This window comes from Perognathus longimembris, chromosome 1 (assembly GCF_023159225.1).
Source record: "Perognathus longimembris pacificus isolate PPM17 chromosome 1, ASM2315922v1, whole genome shotgun sequence".
In the NCBI taxonomy this organism is placed as follows: Eukaryota; Metazoa; Chordata; class Mammalia; order Rodentia; family Heteromyidae; genus Perognathus; species Perognathus longimembris.
In genome coordinates, this window is record NC_063161.1 from 73109160 (window position 1) to 73130005 (window position 20846).

A 20846-nucleotide genomic window follows, 5' to 3' on the forward strand; every position below is an offset into this window, starting at 1 on the left:
ACTGCCCCGCTGCTGGGAGAGAACAGGAGCAGATATGCACCCAGGACCAGTGAGCAGCCCCCAGCCACTCCCGGTGGCCCAGAGTCGTCCTTAGCATCGTCCCCAGATGCGGAGGCCACCACTGTGCAGAAGGAGCAGGCAAACATCCACACGATGTACCTTGACAGCCATGTGGCTCACGCCTACTCAGGGGCTGAGGGCTGAGGATCGTGGTTCAGAGCCTGCCCGAGCAGGAAAGTCTATGAGACTCATCTCCAATTAATCACAAAAAAGCTGTAAGTGGGAGGTGTGGCACGAGCACCAGCCCGTGTAGGGAGCAGAACAGTGGAGGGGTGTGTGTGTGCATGCGCACCTGTGTGTCCAGGGGGTAGGTGATTGCCTGAGTCAAGCCAGCAGGGTCTATCAGCACAAGGTCCACCAGGCCTCACCCAGTGCTGGGCTTTCCACAGCCCCAGTTCAGAATAACATGCCCAGAAAAAGTGGGATTTGCTTAAGGTACAAGAACAAGAACAAGGCTGAAGGGAGAAGCCACGCTTTCCCTGCCATTTTAAAGCCTTACAAGACCCACTGTCCTCACCTACTCTGCATTGTTCTTTATTATTTGTGCCCGTCCTGGGGCTTGAACTCGAGGCCCTTGCACACTCCAGGCTGGCGACTTTCCACTTGAGCCACAGCTCCACTTCTGGCCTTTTAGAGGTTAGTTGGAGGTAAGAGTTTCATGGACTTTCCTGCCTGGGCTGGCTTTGAACCATGATGGCCTAGATCAGAGTAGCTATAGGATTCCAGGCGTGAGCCACTGGCACTTGGCTGTTTAAATTTTGTATGCATGCTAGTAACGGGACTTGAATTCAGGGCCTTCTGCTCTCCCTGGGCTCCCTTACCCAGGGCAAGGGGGAGCCACGCCCACTCGAACAAACATACCCAGCTCCAGGCAGCCACGCCCACCGGAACAGGCATCCAACCCCAGGGAGCCACGCCCACATGTGATGCACCCGCTTCACCACACCCTGCGCCAGCCTGCTGGCTGAAGCCACGCCCTGGTCCTGTCTACAGAGAGAACGTTCTGGCTTCCCTCCCACGGAGTCTGGCTGGTAATGGGAGCGGATGGAGCAGGCCAGGCTCGAGGCAGGCCTAGGACTAGAAGCACTGAGCACTTTCTTGAGTTTTACTCAGCTACAGTGAAACACCGCCAGGGCCACACTGCAGACTGTGTTTCCAGCTGCGGGCAGGGTGGAGGGGTAGGGGAGGGGTAGGCGAGGTCGCTCGCTCCTCCTACGAGCCCCGGCCCGGGGCGCGGGGTGGGGCAGTCCTCAGGATGGGGCCCCTGGCCCGGCGCGCGCGCGCTCCTCCGTCCGGCTCAGCTTCAGGATGGAGAAGAGCTGCTCGCAGACGAAGGTGCTGCCGAACATGGAGAGGACGCGGGCGCAGTGCGCGCGGAGCCGGGGGTAGCCGGCCCGCAGGTGCGCGCAGAACTCGGGCACGCCCACCCGCTCGAACTGCGCCCGCAGCGCCGAGTTGCACTGCAGGTCGATCAGCTCCATCTGCAGCTCAGCGGGCGCGCAGTCCGCCGCCGCCGTGAAGGGCGAGCTGAAGAGCCGCAGCTCCGGCTCGTGCGCCTGGAAGGCGGCCAGGCGGGCCTGGAACTCGGCCCTGAGCCCCGCCATCCGGGGGACGTAGCCCAGGGCGTCGCGGGCGCCGCAGGACGCCGCCCGCAGCGTGGGGAAGTGAGCCAGGTTGTTCTGGGCCAGGTGCGCCTCCCAGAGGCCCAGCTTGGCCAGGAAGGCGCGGAGCAGGTCGAACATGCGCGTGACGAGCTGCGGGTGGGCCTGCAGCGCCAGGGCCAGCGAGTTGAGGTGAGTGGTCACGTCCACCAGGAAGGCCAGGTCCAGCACCCAGGCCTTGCAGCTCAGCTGGGGCAGCGGCCGCCCCCAGGACGACAGGAAGGACTCGATGTCCTCCAGCGACTCGAAGAAGCGGCGCAGCACCAGGCCGCGGCTGAGCCACTTGACGCCCGTGTGGTACCACAGGCTGCCGTACTGGCTGTCCAGCTCGTACAGCAGGGCCGTGAACTCGCCGCGGTTCAGGCCGCGGGAGCTGATGCAGTTCACCGAGTCCACCACCACCGCCATCACGTGCTCCATGCGCAGGCTCTGGGCGCACAGCGCCTCGGGGTGGATGATGCAGCCCAGGGACGTCAGCTCCGTGCCCGAGCCGGCCGCTGCAGCCCTGGCGCGCAGCCGGGGGACCAGTCCGTGGCTGGCGTCCACCATGGCGGGGGAGCCGGTGGACGCCACGCTCACCAGCTTGGCCCAGTCGATGTTGAACTTCCTCAGGCTTTTCTCCACACGGGCAAAGGTCTCGTTGGCAGACTTGGCGCCCGTCGTGGGCACCGTATCCAGCAGTTCCTCAGACGCGTCCAGGTTGGCATCCACGCCGCGGATGAAGATGGCCAGCTGCGCCGTGTTGTTGATGTCCGTGATCTCGTCGATGGCCAGTGAGTAGGCCACGAACGACCGGATCTTCTCGCGCAGCCTGGCCCACGGGCTCCCAGCCGCATCCTCCCGCATGGGGGCGGGCTCGGGCGGGCCCGCAGCGGGGGGCACCCCATCGGGGCCCTCCAGGAGGTACTTGGTGAGCCCTGTCTTGAGCTCCAGCAGCTTGAGGTCGCGCGCGTGCTCCGTGTAGCAGTCGTAGTGCTGGCTGTGGCTGGTGCGGTAGTGGCGCCGCAGGTTGTACTCCTTGGCCACGGACACGCTCTGCTTACAGATCAGGCACATGGGCGTGTTCTCCACCTCCACGAAGAAGTAGGCGCGCTCCCACTTCTCCTGGAACACTCGGCCCTCTTGGTCGATCTTGCGTTTGCCCACTTGGAACGAGACAGCAAGAACGGCTTCACTCAGGGGCCTGAGTGCTGTCCTTGGGCCTATTCGCTTAAGACTGGTGTTCTACCACTTGGGCCACAGCTCCATCTCTGGCATTTTGGGGTTATCATTGGAGAGAAAGGGTCTCCTAGAAAGCCAGGTGCAAGTGGTTCATGCCTGTAATCTCAGCTGCTTGGGGCTGAGATCTGAGGACTGCAATTTGAAACCAGCCCAGGCAGGAAAGTCCGTGAGACTTTTATCTCCAGTGGACCACTAGAAAACTGGAAGTGGCACTGTGGCTTAAAGTGGTAGAGCACTAGCTTTGAGCAAAAGAGCTCTGGGACAGTGCCCAGGCTGAGTTCAAGCCCCAGGACTTACAAAAAGAACATAGACAGGACTAGTGGTTAGCCCAGTTGTAGAGCATGTGCCTAGTATGTGAGCAGTTCTGGGGTTCCATCCGCAGCATGGAAACAAGTGTTAGCATAGCATCTAGCAGATGACATGATTTGTGCAGATTTGGGGCTGGCAGAGATGGGGGAGTGGGAGCCTGGGCCATGGGCCTGGCACCCGGCACTCACCGTTGCTAAGCTCCAGTCCAGGTAGCGGCCTGTGGAGAAGGAGACATGGTGAATACGTGGCTAGGTCCCCTCCTGCCCCTGGGCTCTGTCTGGCTTCCTGCTGGCATAATGCCAGGCATGGAGGAGCTGGCTCCAGGCTGGCCAGGCCCCTCAGAGGGAACAGGCATGTGGCCACATCCCCAAGACAAAAGCTGCAGTAGGCCAGGCAGAACCCAGTACCAACTTCAGGGTCTCGGGGACACTGGCCTGGCATCCCGGGTCTGCAAGGGCAGTGTCTGGGCCTGCTGAGCGCTCACCCCACTTCCATAATGATGAAGGGCCCAGGCCCCTCCCCACCTGATGACCGTGAACTTGATGAGCTCAGCAGCTTCCAAGATCCGCCTCATGGAGCTGATCTCCATGTACCCAGGGGCCTTGAACACCACGCCTGGGGGCATGCCGTCAATCACCACACAGCCGGGGTTGAAGGTGATCTTCCTGTAAGGAACCTTCACAGGGAAATCCACGCCGATTGCCTCTCCTGCCACGCACAAGGCAAAACCGCTTCACTCCAGGGCTTTTTGTTCTCCCTTATGCCACTCTAGGCTTAATGTCAGGATTTAAGTGACATCCTCATCACCAGGCACCAGTGGTTCACACCTGTAATCCTAGCTACTCAGGAGGCTGAGGTCTGAGGATTATGGTTCAAAGCCAGCCTGGGCAGGAAAGTCCACGAGATTCTTCTCTCCAGTTAACCACCAAAAAGCCAGAAGTGGCACTGTGGCTCAAAGTGGTAGAGCACCAGCCTTGAGCTGAAAAGCTCAGGGATAGTGCCGAGGTCCAGCGTTCAAGCCAAACGACCAACAACAACAAAAAAAGAGGCAGCCTCAAGTGACAATCAGGAATGGCTTCCTAATTCCTGCAGTCCCAGCTGGGCAAGAGGTGGTGATAGAGGATCTGTGTTTAAATCCAGCACAAAATTTAGTAAGCCAGCAGAGAGAGCTCAAAGGCATGAAGAATATCTCCAAATACCTAACTTTTTGTGCCACTACTAGGACTTGAACTCAAAACCTTGTGCTTTTGCCTTTTTTTGGTCATTAATTTTTTTTCTTTTTTTGCTTCAATTGGTGCTATACCACTTGGGTCACAGCTCTACTTCTGGCTTTGATTGGAGCTAAGTCTCATGGACTTTCCTGCCAAGGATGGCTTTGAACTGTGATCCTCAGATCTCAGTCTCCCAACTAGCCAGGATTACAGGTGTGAATCTCCAGCTCCTGGTTTTTTGCCAGTCTTGGGGCTTGAATTCAAGGGCTGGGCTCTGCCCCTGAGAACCTTTGTGCTCAAGGCTAGCACTCTACCACTTGAGTCACAGTGCCACTTCCAGCTTTTTCTGTTTATGTGGTGCTGAGGAATTGAACCCAGGGCTTCATGCATGCTAGGCAAGCTCCCTGCTGCTAAGCCACATTCCCAGCCATGCCCAGTTGATTTTTACTGACTTTGAAGTTGGTGTGAGTGGTGCAGTAGACTCAGTTTCTCTGTCTATTAAATAGGAATCATCTTGGTACCTACCTGAAAGATTTCTTTGAGGACTAAATAAACACAAACATGTCCAGTACTAAACAAACTCATCCAGGGTAAGAACTGAGCAAATCAAAGGCAGCTGTTAAAATACATACTACCTTTAAAGACAGCTCTTTCACACACAGATCAACTTCCTGTAAGATATTCTTTTCCAATGAAGTATTTCAAGTATGTAATTCTTGGACATGTAAAATGTTAAGACGTACCAAATTTCCTACTGAAGAGGTGGTTAACCTGTTCTCGCAGTTGTTTGATCTTCTCCATGCTTGGTAACTTTTCCTTCTCACTGTCTAAAAGAATGACACCACAAACCAAGCAGAGTTACGACTTTATTTTTCCACTGGAAAAATGCAGGTGGGTCCTGGTTAGCACTTACCTGCCTTGTTCAGGTCACTTCTGGCATTAAGTTAGCATTTTGGAAATTTGCAAATGGAAGCCATCATAGATGAGAAGAGAATTTCCCCAATGACAGACCTGTGCTCTGGGTTTATCTTTGGGGAATATTTTCAATATTGTTCAAGACCAGCACTCCTCAAAATTACAGTACAAATCTTAGCCAATGCAATATGACAAGAAAAAGGAATGAGAAACCAGTGCTAGAATCTAGTGAACATTCTCCAATGCTTTAAATTTAATTTTGAATAATAACCATCTAAAATTCCAGAGACATAAACAATAAACAATCCTAGCTACTCAGGAGGCTGGGATCTGAGGATCACAGTTCAAAACCAGCCTGGGCATGAAAGTCTTGTGAGATTCTTATCTCCAGTTAATCACCAAAAGTCAGAAGTGGAGCTGTGGTAGAGAACTAGCCAATTAAGCTAAAAAGCTGAGGGGCAGCACCCAGGCCCTGAATTCAAGCCCCAATACTGGCACAAAGAACAATAACATACACAAAACCCAATGTGTGATATGAATAAGATGCTTGGTGTGTGGTAACTTACAGTGTGTTTTATAATCTTGAAATATTATTCCTTAGTGTTCAGGTTAAATAATGCAAAACACAAACAAAAAACAATGCTAATAACTCATGTCGTGAAATGGTTAAGACAGAATGACAGATTAGATACAAATTACAATCAAATCAAACAAACATCCCTACCCGGAATTGTCACCTGCACGATCTTAAGGTCTTCCACACCTGCTGCAGAAGCCGTGGCACTGGACAAGCTTGTGTGTCCTGAGAAGAGAAAGTCCAGGTTAGAATGTGGAGGGAATAAGGCCAAGTCTTTTCTAAAATTCAAAGTGTCACTGCTACCATCTAGGGGCAGGCTCCGCCTCTCATTGAAGAATGAACCAGCAGAAAAGGGTTTAAGGTAAAAAATGAGTTTACTTGAAAATAAATGCCATGAAAGGAAGTAGCAGGAACTCTCCATGTAAAGAAGGGTCTAAAGAGGATCCAATAGGGCCTTCTGGGGTGGGTTTTAGGACATGGACACCTCCCATACCACCTCCCTCGGGCTTTGTGCTGATTGGTGGATGGCTGGTGTATGGACCACCCAGGCTGTTTTCATTGGTCGAGCGGGAACCCAGATCATTATGGGAAGTAGTGTTTGAATGGGAACCCAGAGCATTATGGAAAGTAGTAGTGTTTGAATGGGAGCCCAGAGCATTATGGGAAGAAATGTTTGAGTGGGGACTGAGGGCATTATGAACAAGAAGCAGCATTGGAACAGGAGCCCAAGGCACTATGGGAACAAAAAGCACTATGATGGGACATAGGTTACTAACCCTGTCAAATATTAGATCTGCCACTTTTTGTCCCTTTCTACTTAGTGGTTCCTCTCTTCACACACACACACACACACACACACACACACACACACACGGATCTGAAGTTGTCCCAGGGCCCCCCAGCTCCTCAGAAAGAATAAACAACAACATGATGTCATGACAACACTGGCCACCAACCTTCTGTTTTCATGTGGGCTTCGAGCGCCTCGCTCGCTTCAGAGCTCAGTAGTGCAGGCTCTTGGAAAAAAAAAAATCTCAAATGACATTTGTGATGAAGAACCCTCCAGGGTCCCACAGGTGAGCCCCGACTCTGAATTCATATGTGGTAAGTGGGGACTGAGACAGCAGATGACTCTGAGGGCTGCTGCTGAAGGCCAGGAGACAGGGCACTTCAGATCCCATCAGCACAGCCCCCACCTTCTAGAAGGGCTGTGGGAATCACATGCTCACCGCATTCTGTTGTCATTAGGAATGCTGTGAGTAAAAGAAAAAGCTGGCAGGGGCTATGGTTCACATCTGTAATCCCAGCTCCTAGCAGGCTGAGATTTGAGGATCACAGCAAGACTGGACAGAAAAGGAGATTCTTACCTATGTCCAATTAAGCCACAGTACCAGCTCCCCTACCAAACAAAGCAAAGCAAAAACAAACAACAAACCCTGCTAGCTTCCAAAAACAGAGAGAAGGGGAGGGAGGGAGACAGCATGCTCTTCGTTTTCATTTTTCTAACCTTCCACTGTCATTTCCATTTCTATGATTTCATTGCTCATGGACTTGGGGAAGCTTCCTGAAAAGAAAATAAGCAATGTAAGGATGAAGGCAGGAACATAAATTAGAAAAAAGAAGTGACTTAACATAATGAAAACAATTCAAGGCTCACAGGAAAGCTAAAATACTTCAGCTACTTGCAATAGAAGGTTAGAATGCAGATAAGCATACTATGCTTTTAGTGTGTGTGTGTGTGTGTGTGTGCGCGCGCGCGCGCGCGCGCGCGCTCGTGCCCGTGCACCAGTTCTGGGGCTTAAACTCAGAGACTGGATGCCATCCTGGGGCTTTCTGGCTTTTCTCACAACCAAGCAACTGAAGGTCATCCAATCACTGCAGTCAAGGTTCAGCCACGGATCAGACCATGTGCACAGACAGCGGGCAAATGCGCACTGCAACCAATCAGATTGAGTCTGGCAGTCAGTTCCAGTCCTCTGGAATACAACCTACGTGTGTGGGGTTGGGGGTGTGGAGCGTTGAGAGGCATTGAACTCAGGAGCATTTTTCTCATGGAGTTCTGTGTGGGTCTTGGGCCTTTGCTGCTGCAGTCAACCTTTATAGCCAGGTGGTCTCTCAGGAGAAACTTGAAGCTGGTGTAACTATTGTGTTCTGAATTTAGTATCCACTGATGATTCCTGCTTTAGCAGTATTTTCATTGTAATGGGTGGAAAAAGGGCTTTTCCCATGCAACTGCTTTCCAGTAAATACTATGCAGTAAGTGACTGGTTTGTTTAAATCTAAATTCCACCATAACTTATACAGTGAGGTTAGTGTGTAGCTCCATGGCAGATGGCCCTACACAGCGTGCTAGAGGCTTCAGGCTGCACCTCAAAACAAGCCGGCAACAAACATCTTTCTCTGTGAAGCTGGTCTTCTCATGGTTTTTGGAGACTGAACTGGGCCTTGTTCTGCTCTTCCGTGAGCCAGGTGACAAGCAGGCCGTCACGTGACGGGTCGCCCCAGCTTTTCCCTTTGTTGACTTGAACTTCCTGGTTTGTCAAGTTCTGGTGTTCATGGAATTTGTGGAGGTTACACATGACCCCATGTCCCCAATATTTCCTACAAATTGCTGGTTAGGTTAAGAGGCTTGATCAGATGGTCTTTGGGGTGGGGTGGTGGTGAGAATCCTGCCCACAGGTGGTATATTCCCTGCCGAGCCCTGGCAGGAGGCCCTGATCATGTCTGATCTAACCTTTCTTTTTCCTTTTGCCGGTCCTGGAGCTTGAACTCAGTTAGGGCTTGGGTGATACGTCTGAGCCTCTTTGTGTCCAAGGCTAGGGCTCTACCACTTAAGCCACAGCGCCACTTCTGGCTTATTCTAAGTAGTTTATTGGAGGTAAGAGTCTCATGAACCTTTCTGCCCGGGCTGGCTTTGAACTTCAATCCTTAGATCTCAGCCTCCTAAGTAGCTAGGATGACAAGTGTGAGCCTCTGGTGCTTGGCTAAGATCTAATTTTATTGAGTTTAATTCCTTATTTTTGTTGTTCCTGGGGACTGAGCCCAGGGCTTCTCAAATGCCAGGCAAGTGATCCACCACTTAAGTCCAAAGCCCCAGTCCATGCCTCAGTGGAGAATTGAGATCGATAACCTTCAGAATTATTCCCAAAAGATAGATACTCATTCTGGCCATTCTGTTGTTTTTGTGATTTTTCTGTCTATCCGAATCTTTGAAGCGCATCTGTTCTTCCAGTGCGTCCTCTCTGTTTTGCTGATTGTCTTTCTTTCTCTTCTGTGTGCAGGATTCCTCTAAGTATCTTTTTCAATGCTGGTTTGGTGGCCAGCGATTCCCGTGGCTTGTGTTCATCAGGAAATGATCTTGGTTCTTCAACTAGGCAGGAGGGTGCTGGACCCGGTGATGCTGACGGGGGATCTCCCTCTGGGGCCTTGCTGTGCACCATTCCTCACTCTCCTGGCGTGGGGAGATGTTATTCTGTGACTCAGTGTTCCTTCTGCAGCTTTCCATGTTCCCTGCTCATCTGCATGTGTCATGTTAGCACAGGAAGCAGGCCATTCTCCTCGGGTCTGGTCCGTCCGTGTTCTGGAAGTCTCCTGTGCCCAGATGGCGGCTGCCCGTGATCTGGGATCTTTGTCTGCTGTTGTTGGATCAGCTGTGTCCTGTGCTTTAGTTTGTGCTTTGCCTCCTCCTCCTGTGCCCAGGACCCTTACATTTGGTTTTTTAATGCTCCCTGGGTCCTGTGCAGTCTACTTGCACTTTCTTCTTTTCATCTTCATTATCATCGGAATGTTCCAGTTCATCTGCGCTTCTGTTGACAGCTGACATTGTCACTTCGCCTGCTGAGGCTTTCATTGAGTTATCCGACTTAGCAAATTTACCATGTTAAAATTTTCATTTTTATTTTTTCTTTGTTTGAATTCTCCTTTCATATCTTGTATGTTATATTTTTGTATCTTATTAATTTCATCCAGCTGTCCTTTTCAATTCTTTTGAAATCCACTCAGGTCTTTACTCCTGTCCTCTTTGGCTCCTCTGGCCATTCTTTTTTTTTTTGGCCAGTCCTGGGCCTTGGACTCAGGGCCTGAGCACTGTCCCTAGCTTCTTTCTGCTCAAGGCTAGCACTCTGCCACTTGAGCCACAGCGCCACTTCTGGCTGTTTTCTGTATATGTGGTGCTGGGGAATCGAACCCAGGGCCTCATGTATATGAGGCAAGCACTCTTGCCACTAGGCCATATCCCCAGCTCCTCCTCTGGCCATTCTTAAAATTGTTATTTTGAATTATTTGAAATTTCACTCACTTCACCATGACTAGAGGTTGTTTGGGGGGGGGGCTGCTGACCCTTGCAGGCACCATACTGCGTGCATTTGTGTACTGGCTTTGTCATTGGTAGAGTTTTGTTTTTTTTCCCCCTGGGGCTTGAACTCAGGGCCTGAGCACTGTCCCTGGCTTCTTTTTGCTCAAGGCTAGCACTCTACCACTTGAACCACAGCGCCACTTCTAGCTTTTTCTGTTTATGTGGTGCTGAGGAATTGAACCCAGGGCTTCATTCGTGCAAGGCAAGCATTCTACCGCTAAACCACATTTCCAGCTGGCCCCTGGAACTTTTAATCTGCCTTTTAATGTCACCTGAAGGTGTGCTCAGGCGCAGGTGGGGGGCTGGGCTGCACGTGGTTGGCACTGAGCCCTGAATGCAGCTCAGTGTCTGGGCAGCCGCCATGTGCTCATGGTGACTCAGAGGGGAAGCTACACCTGGAAACAAATGCCTGGAGGGGAAAGCTACACTCAGAAACAACTAGCTTCAGAGAGACACCTGCTACACAAATACAGTAACAACTGACTTGATAAAAGTCCCTGCCAGAGCTCCTGTGCAGGACCCAAGATGGCTGTATGATGAGTCAACAGGGTCAGAAGAGAAAGGAAAATGCCAGGGAGGGGAAGGGAGAAGACCACAGAAGGAGGGGATGGGGAGAAGCGGGGAGGAAGAAGATCCAGTGAACAAAGCAAGAAAGAGAAAATAATAAAACAAGCTGCCAGGCAGGCTGGGGGTGTGGCTCATGTGACTTTGTGCAACCCACAGCCACAAAAGAGAAAAGAAAGAAACACACCAAGGAAACACTAAGACAGTAGTAAAGACTTGAATGGGGAGCTGGGAAATGAGAACAGAAAAGTGATCTAAAGACAGAATCAAACTGGGGGAAGGGAGAAATGAGAGGGAAGAAGAAGAGGGTGGGAGGTTAAATGTTAAAATGCTTTGCACCAAGTCCAGCATGGACTTGGTTCTTCAAGTCTCCATCTTCCTAGCTTCCTTCCTTTTTGTGCTGCTCTTGAGACTTGCGCTCAGGGCCTGGGTGCTGTCCCTTAGCTTTTTCAGTCAAGGTTAGTGCTCTGCCACTGATGTTGCAGCTTCATTTCTGCCTTTTGGTGGTTTACTAGAGATAAAAGTCTCATGGGCTTTCCTGCCCAGGCTGGCCTTGAACCGTGATCCTCCGATCTCAGCCTCCCGGGGAGCTGGGATGACAGGCCTGAGCCACCAGAACCTGGCTCTCTCCTTCTGGTGGCTTTCACTCTTACCCCGCGGCCTCCTCTGCATCCTCTGTGGTCGTGGGCAGAGGCCGGGCACGGGGGCAATTCCAGCCTGTCCTGCTTTCCAGTCCTTCCTCCCCGTGCACGTGGACTCCCCAGCTCGCCGCTGCCCTCCTGGTGTCAGCAGCTGGCGAGCTCCAACTGAGACTGCATGGGCCTAGGCTTTCCCCTGCTTCTGGCTCCCCTCTGGGTGACGTGGGTGCTGGGGGATGGACTGGCGTGGCCCCTCCAGGTGAGGTGTGGTCCAATCGGCTCCCTGCGCATGCGTGGGGGCTGGGCCATGTGATCTGCCAGCGCGCACGCGTGGGGCTATGTGCTCTGTCAGCGTGCATGCATGGGGCTATCATGTCAGTGTACGTGCGTGGGGGCTGCATGTAATCTGTCAGCGCGCATGCGTGGGGCTATGTGATCCATCAGCGCGCATGTGTGGGGCTATGTGATCTGTCAGCACGCATGCGTGGGGCTTTGATCCATCAGCGCGCGTGCGTGGGGGCTGGGCTAGGTGATCTGTCAGCACACGCGGCACGCAAGGCCCACCCCCCATCGCTCCCAGGGTGGGGACCATCCCCTCCCATCATTAGAAACACGGAGATGTGCTCAGCGCGTTACCTCCCACACCGCCCTCATCGACACCAGGATCCTCCGACTCTCTCTTGATGGCCATGGCTGCGTCACTGGGTGGCACACCCGTGTGTGGCACACCTGTGTAACATGGGGACAGGACAGTCAGGGTCACTCATGGCTCTGGTCCCGCTTGTGTGAACACAGTGACCCTGCGCTGACACAGATGAAAGGAGAGCAGCTCACGCGGAGCGGGGCGTGGCCCCCACCCGGGACCCCCACCCGTCCTCGAAGAGCATCCGCCAAGCCACGTGAACCAGCAGGAGCCAGGTCCTGGCGGCACACGCCTGTGATCCCAGCTGCTCAGGAGGCCCAGATCTGAAGGTGGAGGCTTGAGCCAGGCTCAAACAGGGAAATCCGTGGGACTCTCACCTCCGGTGAGGCACCAAAAGCTGAAAGTGGCGCTGTGGCTCGGGTGGTGGAGCGCCAACTTTGAGCAAAACAGCTCAGGGACAGCGCCCAGGCCCTGAGTTCAAACACCCCAGGACCAACAACAACAACAACAAAAAGCAAGAGAAGAGAATGCAGCCACTTGATAAGTCTGCTAAATGCTCGATTCTAGAAGTGTCCGTGCACCTACCAGAATCCTCCTCGGGTTCAGTTTTCACATTGAGGAGGCGGCCACAGCTGCAAGAACAAGGGGCCTCTGTTCAGACAGGAAGTGAAGGCCAAGCCCCAGGCCCTTTGCACATGCAGAGTTCCCCTCCCCCATCTCATCAACCCCTCCTCAACCCCATGCAAAACTGCCTCAACTGCAACCTGAAAGTTCTTATCATTTGGTTACAAAATTGAACGTGGAAGTGGCCCCAGCACTGCACTCAGGTTCCCAGTCTCCTTCCAATGCAAAGCACGCACACTGAGGAGGAAGTGGTCCACTCTCCCCTCACCACTATCTACTTCTTCCTCTTTTCTCCAGTACTGGGGCTTGATCTCAGGGCCTAACACTCATTCATTTTTTGCACAGCTAGTGCTCTCCCAGTCAGGCCATGCTTCTAGCCCTGCTTTCCAGTGGAGCTGGAGTCTCACAAACTTTCCTGCCCAGGCTGGCTTTGAACTTTGATCCTCACATCTCAGCCTCCTGAGTAGCTGGGATTACAGGTGAGAGCCATAGGCCCTGGCTGTTTCTGAGGATGTGACTACATAGCACAGGCTGGCCCGGAACTGTGATCCTCCTGCTTCAGCCATCCAAGGGCTGGAACTACATGCATACACCACCACTTCTGGCTGTGCTTTTTTTTTTTTTTTTTTTTTTTGCCAGTTCTGGGGCTTGGACTCAGGGCCTGAGCACTGTCCCTGGCTTCTTTTTCTGCTCAAGGCTAGCACTCTACCACTTGAGCCACAGCGCCACTTGTGGCTTTTTCTGTATATGTGGTGCTGAGGAATGGAACCCAGGGCTTCAGGTATACGAGGCGAGTGCTCTACCACTAAGCCACACTCCCAGATGTGCTTATTATCTGCTCTTTACCTCTCATTTGGCAGCAAAGTCAATCCCTCTGCCTCTGTGGGTGCCCCGCAGCCGTCTGTTTAGGAAAAAGACACACTGGTCTCCATGGGCATTCCACGCACATGGAAGGAAATAGAGGCAATGGAAGTTCCTCTCAGACCCCTGGGATGGGAGCAGGGGAGGCAAGCCTGCAGCAGCTGAGGCCTGGGCACTGGCGGGACCCGTGTGGGTGTGGTCCTGCATGAGGGTGTAGCCCATGTGTGTGTGGTCTCCATGTAATAGCATGTCCCCTGTGTGTAGATGTGGTCCCCTGTGCGGGTGAGGTTACCAGCAGTAGTCGCTGGCTGTAGGACCTCCCCCCCACCCACTATCTCAGGACAGGTGAGGAGGTGGTGCTGTCTGCCCTCCTGCCCACAGTGCTTCCTCAACCCAGGTGGAAGAGCTCCAGTGCTCCCAGGGCCACTCTTCCTGTCAGCTCTGAACAGCAGCCGTTTCCCATGTCCATTCACCAGATGTGCGACCTGGCGGTGGCATGTGGATTCACACATGGGCCTGGAATGGTACCCTGGACACCGAGGGTCCACAGGACACGCAAAGTGCTTAGAGCTGAGCCTGGGACCAAGGGCTAACACATGGCTCACCCCACTGCCCGTGGTCTGCGGTGGTGGTCACCAGCCTGGGCACTCACAAAGGCCCCACGCTGCCCCCCTCCATGCCAGGTGGGCTCAGCCCACCCTACGGCCAGTGACCCCTTTCCCCAGGCCTGTGCTCCAGGCTGTACCGCGGCGTGGGCTCCCGCGGGGTGTGTTTACCATAGCAGGGAGGAGTGGTCACTCACCAAGCAGCCCCTTGGCCCCGTGGACAGGTCTACAGGAAGAATGACACAGAAAAACTGTGGGTAGTCAACACTGTGGGTGGTACTAGGGCCCAAAGCTTGCTACAGGGGCGCTACCACTGGAACCACATCCTCTGCGTGTAATTCTGTTGTTTTCCTGGGTCAGCCTCAAACCCTAGTAACTGGGACCACAGGCATGTACCACTAGACCTGGCTGCACTTTTCAGTGTAACAGGACGAAATAAGCTGATCACATTTAAGCTCCCAGATGCAAGTGCTCTACCCACACGCCATGCCTCCCTCTCATTTTGTACTGGTTATTTTGGAGGTGGGATCTCATTGCCTGTCCAGTTGTTGGGACTGCAATGCTATTTTTCTTTTCCTATTGGAGCTGGGCTAACAGAGGCATGCCACCATGACCGACTCCTCCCCTCGGAGTCTCACAGGCTTGTTCTGCCTGGGCTGGCCAGCAACTCATCTCGGACTCCCCTGGAGCTAGGATGACAGGTATGGCCTGGCACGGCCAGTGCCAGCTTTCCAATATCCCACCTGCTGATGATAAATGAGATGCTTTCCTTGTTCTCCAAAATCTGCCTCAGGGTAGCAAGGTCGTAGTTCTCAGGGCGCTGGAAGGCCAGTCCTTCAGGAAGCCCCTGCACCCCCACGGTTGTCTGGCCACTCAGCATCTGCTCATAGGGCACAGGGATGGGCACTGCTGTCCCCAGGGCTCTTCCTGCAATGGAGGCAGCGGCTTGGAACCGTGTGCGCAGATGCCAGCTCCTTGTAACGCCCACCGCAAATGGAGGTGCAGGGTCGGGCTTTGAAGGGACAGTTAAATCATCCTCCCCACCTACAGCTCTAGAGACACACGTGCAGCATGTACTGACCATAACAGGAGCAGAAGTGCGTGTCCACAGCCCTCCTGAGCACCTCAGCCTCTGCACCACACACCTGTGGCTCCATCTTGGGGCTTGGGGGCTTCTCCTCACTCCAACCCTCCTCGCAGCCTGAAAACAGGGGTGGGGTGGGGTTAGACTCTGCTCATTCTACTGACCCCTGTGATCGGAAGCAAGAAGAAGAAACACAATAGTTTTTTTTTTCTTTGTCAGTCCTAGGGCTTGAACTTGAGGCCTGGGCGCTGTCCCTGACTTCTTTAGCTCAAGGCTAGAGCTCTACCACTTTGAGCCACTATGCCACTTCCAGTTTTCTGGTGGTTAACTGGAGATGAAGAGTCTCATGGACTTTTCTGACCAGGCTGGCTTTGAACTGGGATCTTCAGGTCTCAGCCTCCTGAGTAGCTGGGATAACAGGCGTGAGCCAGCAGCAGCTCGCCAGAAGATCTTTTTCCTTGGCACACAGTGACTGTACCTTGGTTTCATTAGGATATTTGCATATCAATTCCTTGTCATTAAGAACAAAAAAAGCGTCTGGTGTTTGCAAACATGCTGATTATCCCAGAAATAAATCTGTCCATCCTAGCTATTCAGGAAGCTGAAATTTGGAAGACTGAGGTTCAAAGTCATCCCAGGCAGGAAAGTCCAGGAGACTATCTCTGATTGATCAGCAAAATGCTAGACTGAAGGTGAGGCACAAATGGTAAGGCACTAGCTGTGAGCACGCAAGCTATAGGAGAGTCAAGGCCCTGAGTTTAAGCCCCCATGCCGGCAGTAAAATAAAAATGAAACAACTCTGAACACAGAGGGCCCTGGTGGTAGGTACTTGCCTTCCCACCCATTTGGAACTCTGTAGCAGGAAGATGGCTTGAGCCCAGGAGTTCAAGACCTGCCTGGGCAACATAGGCTGTCACAAAGGCAAGGACAGAGAGGGAAGGGAAGGAACAGGAACAGGAAAAAAAAAAAACAAAAAAAAAAAACCCAAAAACAAAAAGCAGAGGGGAGTGAAAGGAAAGGGGAAAGGAAAGAGGAGGAACTACAAAATGGTTTTGAAGAAAAAGGTGAGGCTGAGCACAGGGGCGCATGCCTGTAACCCCAGCCCTGGGGAGGCTGACGGAGGAGGATCTCAAGTTCCAGGACTCCGAGAGACATTGTCTCCAAGCAACAACAACAATTCATGAGCTCTAGAAGAGTTGTAGCTATTTGGGGGAAGGCCTTGGACAAGCGTTTTTATAGTGTGAGTTTTGTCTGCAGTCTTTGTGCTGGGGTGGAGGCCACGGGCAGCTGGGTGTGGGGCAGCTGTCCATCCCGACGCGGCACCACATTTCCCTACTTGGGCGAGGATGGAGCCAACACGTACAGTAGGCCGTGAAGTCCTTCTGGAAGTCTTTCCTGGCGCTGAGGAAGGCACGTCCCCTCTTTGTCCCCACCACGAACATGTCTGTCTCGTACACGGCCATGCAGGCCACTTCCGCCTTGGACTTGGCCAGCTCCTTACACTGCAAGCAGACAGACAAAAGTGGCAGAAAAACGACCAAGAAAAGCTCTCTGCACGTGGATGCACTCTCCTAGTCCAGCTGCCTTGTGTTGATCTTTATAGGGGGCCCAGCTAGAGGAGGAGGCAGCTCGACCACTCAGCAATAGCCTCTGCCTCAACAAGCATTGTTTGGAGGATTTGAACTCAGAGGCCACGCCACTTGCTAGGCAGGTACTCAGTCACTTATGCCACGCCCCCCACCACTTAAGCCGGGGCTGTAGCCATTTTCTTTGTGAGACAGAGGTTTTGCTTCATTGCTCAGGTTGTGCTTGAACTTGAAGTCCTGCCTCATCCTCTGGAGTGCTGGAATTACACGTGTATGCTACCACACTCAGCCTAAAGGACACTCTCATTCAGTTACAAAACCATAGCCAAGGGCTGGGAATATGGCTTAGTGGTAGAGTGCTTGCCTTGCATGAAGCCCTGGGTTCGATTCCTTAGCACCACATAAACCGAAAAAATCAAAAGTGGAGCTGTGGCTCAAGTAGTAGAGTGCTAGCCTCGAGCAAAAAGGAAGCCAGGGGCAGCGTTCAGGCCCCGAGTCCAAGCACCAGGACTGGCAAAAAGAAAAACCCCCCAAACCTATAGACAAACATTAGGGTTGATCTTGACATGTTCCACAGGCCTAATCCCATCCCCACGCCCGCACCCCCCACCCCCAGTGCTGGGGCAGAGGCCACCTCACCATGGACTCCAGTGCAGACACGAGGAAGGTCACCACCATCCGGCTCTCTGAGGACTCATCTTCAACAGGTAGCGAGGACATTGCCACCTGGGCCATCGTCCCTGAGCAAGAGAGGCAAGGAGGACGTGAGTGGCACAGCCCCAGGGGCCCTCTGGCTGGAGTCTCGGCAGCTTGCTCACTAGTCAAAACTGCGCTTCCTAGGTGAAGCTCTTCCTGTTGTTTTGTGTATGTGTTTGCAGGCCTGGGGATGGATGTGGGGCTGGCACCATGCGTGATATGTTTGTCCACCGGAGCCCAGCCTTGAACTATTAAAGAACTACAGGGTCTCTCTCCAAAACTCCTGCGTCAGGGAGGGCCTGTGTCTCACACCTGTAATCCTAGCTTCTTGGAAGGCTGCTAGAGGAAGGATCCAAATTTGAGGCCAGCCAAGGTAGAAAAGCTCTGTAGACCAAAGCAGAGCTGGAGTGGCTCAAGTGGCAGAGTGCCAGCCTAGCAAAGGTGAGGTTGTGGTGTTCATCCCGTGTACAGCCAGACTCCCGAGTGGGAATGCAGACAGGACTGCCACGGCGTCACACTGAACAGCCTTTTGCCAACGCTTCCCCAGCAAGCAAAAAAAAAAAAACAAAAAACTGAGCAGCCATGGGCAGCTGTATGGAGAAGCTATAAACATGGCAAGGTGTCGTGCGCACAGGTGTGTGCGTGTGCGCGCGTGTGCACATGTGTGCTCGGGTGTGTGCACGTGCGTCCCTCGAAAGAAAACAAGGGCTTTTCTGCTTAAGGCTGGAGCTCTACCACTTGAGCCACAGCTCCCTCTCGAGCTTTTCCCTGGTTAACTGGAGATGGGTCTCAGGCTTTCCTGCCGGGGCTGGCTTTGACCTGCGATCCTCAGGTCTCAGCCTCCTGAGTAGCTGGGATTACAGGCGTTCAGATCCCGTGCCTCGAGCGTGTGGACGGCCTCCGGGCCCGCCAGCCCTTCCCAGGGAACGCCACACCGGACGTGCGGAGCCGCGATCCGGGACGGCGCCCCCTAACCCGCTCGGCGACACGCCCACAGAGCCCAGGCCGCGGTGACGAGAGAGGCAGAGCCGGAACGCGGTTACCTGGCGACAGCGGCGGCCCCGCCTCCTCACGTAACCAATCAAACGCGCTCGCACGTACGCTGGGCGGAGCGCAACCTCGCGCGCCCCGGGTCCGCGGAGCCCCGCCTTCTGGCCTCGCTCAACCAATCAGCGCATAGGGGAACAGGCGCGCGGCGGGACTCCCCGCCCCACTCCTGCTGACCGGGGCCTGCTGGCGGGAATGAGGCTCGCAAGGCTCGTGCGGCGGCCACAGGACTCTTCCCCGAGTCCCCCTGTGGGGAGGTTCTGCGGCAAGCACCCGTTCGTAATAGTGGCGGAGGCGGTACCTACCTGAGGCGCCGGCCGGGTCCGAGGCCTGCCCGGGGTGGGAGGTGCGCGCGCACGAGGGAGCCGGGGGGGCGCGCACGCAGCCACGAGCACGCAACCCGCGGGCACCGCGCTCCGGTCCTCTGGGCCGTCTGTTTTGTTTTGCTTCCTGGAGGCGGCCTTTATAGGGCGTGCGCCGCGCCCCGAGTGGGCGGCGCCGCTTCCGGTGCCCGCGCTCCGCCGGGGGGCGGTCCCGGCCTGGGCGGCGAGGGGCTGCGTGACGCGGCTCCGGCCTGGGCGGCGGGGGAGTGGGGGTGTGGGGGGGGAAGGGGGGCTGCGTGGAGGCGCGGTCCCGGCCTGGACGCCAGACGCCTCCCGAGACGTGGGTTCGGTGCTCCTGCCCGCCCCGGTCTTTGCGTCAGGGATGTCGGCCCGACCCCTGCTGCGGTCGCCCACGGTGCCCCGCGGGGTGGATGCCACCCGGCACCCTCTCCTCACTCGAGCACTGGCCACAACCTGTAGTATCCTGTCCACCTGCTGGGCCTCGACACCCCCACAGCAAAGTCACCAGCACTCAGTAGGCTCCGGAGTCTTTATCCGGGATGCTGATGCGGATGATCCGCGCTGGGCCTCCGCAGGGCTGGGTTTTTAAAGGCAAGAATCACACATACAACACACAGGTGGCTAAAGCAAGTTAAAAACAGGTGAAGCATGCTGTTCACAGACAGGGAATCTTGCGGTCAGGTTGACAATATTAACTCAGCGTTCAGCATCTTCACCATGCTTCCCAGGTCAGTATGATCACTCTCTGGAAGTTTCCTTTTAGTCACAATGGTCATTTTACCGAAGCTGCTATTCCCCAGTCAAGCAAGCGAGCGTAGTTACAGAAGCAGTTAGCAGGCTAGTAGAGAAACCACATTCTTCCACTGTTGAGTTTTCCGAAAGGGCTTGGGTGACATTTACCAGAACGTGTTCCTGCTATCCAGCCTAAGTTTGCCCTACCTCAGGCCCACTACTCTGGCTGAGTCTACCTATTTTAGGGACTCAAAAGGGGGCTTCTTTACACTTTTCACTTGGTTCCCACAAATCCTCTCCCGGGGCCTAAGGAGTGTGTAAATACAAGACATCCGGTTTGCTATGTGATCCAGGTGAAAAGGCCTAAGTGATTCCATCTTAAAAATCTAAGCTTGTTCTCCCCTAAATCAGGTTACACAGAAAGCGTGCACAAAACATTTTTTGAGAAAAACTGCTGAATGTCTCAAATGGAGGATGTGTTAGATATGAACAGAGATTGAAGTTTAACTTTAGGAATGCGGTTTAGCCCTCTGCTAACAAAGTTTTACTATAGCCCTCTGCTAACAGTTAACTATGGCCCTCTGCTAACAAAGTTAACTATAGATAAGGTTAGCCTATTTCCCTCTGCTTGCTTAGTGTGTTGTTAATCAAACATAAGCCTGACTCTGTGGAAGTTTCCCCAGATTGCTTAAGAGTTGTTTGTTTCATGATATAAAAAGACTGCTAGATTGTGCCTCTGGACCTCTTGAGTGTTATCAGCAGAGGTCCGAGCTAGCTCGCAATAAACATCTCTTTGCTGTTTACATTGGTCTTGGTCTTTGGTGGTCTTCTCGGGGGTCCTGAATGCGAGCATAACACAGGTTGGCTGGAACTTTCTGGAGTTAACCTGAAGACAAGGCTTGCTTGTTCATACCTTATGCTCTGCCACTTGAACCGTGTCTCCAGACCTGATTGTTGCTGATTATTTGGGAGCTAGAGTCTGGAGTAGTTTTCTGTTTGGGTCAGCTTTGGACCTGTGTCCTTAAGATCTCAGCTTCCTGAGTGGCTGGGTGTACAGGTGTGGCCTGCAAATGCTGGACTATAAAGTACACTTTATACGGGTATAGATGATGTA

General features: G+C 53.6%; 2 protein-coding genes across 2 annotated transcripts in view; one reads left to right on the forward strand and one right to left on the reverse strand.

The window, feature by feature from the left end:
• The window catches only part of Gtf2i (general transcription factor IIi), a 78963-nt gene extending 71229 nt beyond the window's left edge, over window positions 1–7734 (forward strand). The window contains exon 34 of the mRNA XM_048369468.1: window positions 7712–7734. The gene's annotated coding sequence lies outside the window, so the exon portion shown is untranslated. The remainder of the gene's footprint in view (window positions 1–7711) is intronic.
• On the reverse strand, window positions 1294–19161 carry LOC125368496 (general transcription factor II-I repeat domain-containing protein 2A-like). The gene is made up of 16 exons (XM_048369507.1): window positions 18962–19161; window positions 17553–17653; window positions 16691–16829; window positions 15325–15444; window positions 14987–15170; window positions 14441–14469; window positions 13624–13678; window positions 12739–12785; window positions 12147–12239; window positions 7462–7518; window positions 6911–6970; window positions 6102–6179; window positions 5206–5289; window positions 3776–3959; window positions 3440–3468; window positions 1294–2866 (listed from the first exon to the last, which is right to left on the reverse strand). The coding sequence occupies exons 2-16, from the start codon at window positions 17646–17648 to the stop codon at window positions 1311–1313; spliced, it is 2811 nt and encodes a 936-aa protein (XP_048225464.1). The 5' UTR covers window positions 17649–17653; window positions 18962–19161; the 3' UTR covers window positions 1294–1310.
• Window positions 19162–20846: the final 1685 nt, after the last annotated feature.

What these genes read in the sequence shown, in the direction of transcription:
- LOC125368496 (XM_048369507.1), bottom strand. Translation starts at nt 17,648, where the DNA reads ATGGCCCAGGTGGCAATGTCCTCGCTACCTGTTGAAGATGAGTCCTCA. An exon ending in TGTCTGCACTGGAGTCCATG is followed by an intron (nt 16,830 to 17,552) that starts GTGAGGTGGCCT and finishes GTCTGCTTGCAG; the next exon opens with TGTAAGGAGCTGGCCAAGTC. An exon ending in ATCTCATTTATCATCAGCAG is followed by an intron (nt 14,470 to 14,986) that starts GTGGGATATTGG and finishes TTCTTCCTGTAG; the next exon opens with ACCTGTCCACGGGGCCAAGG.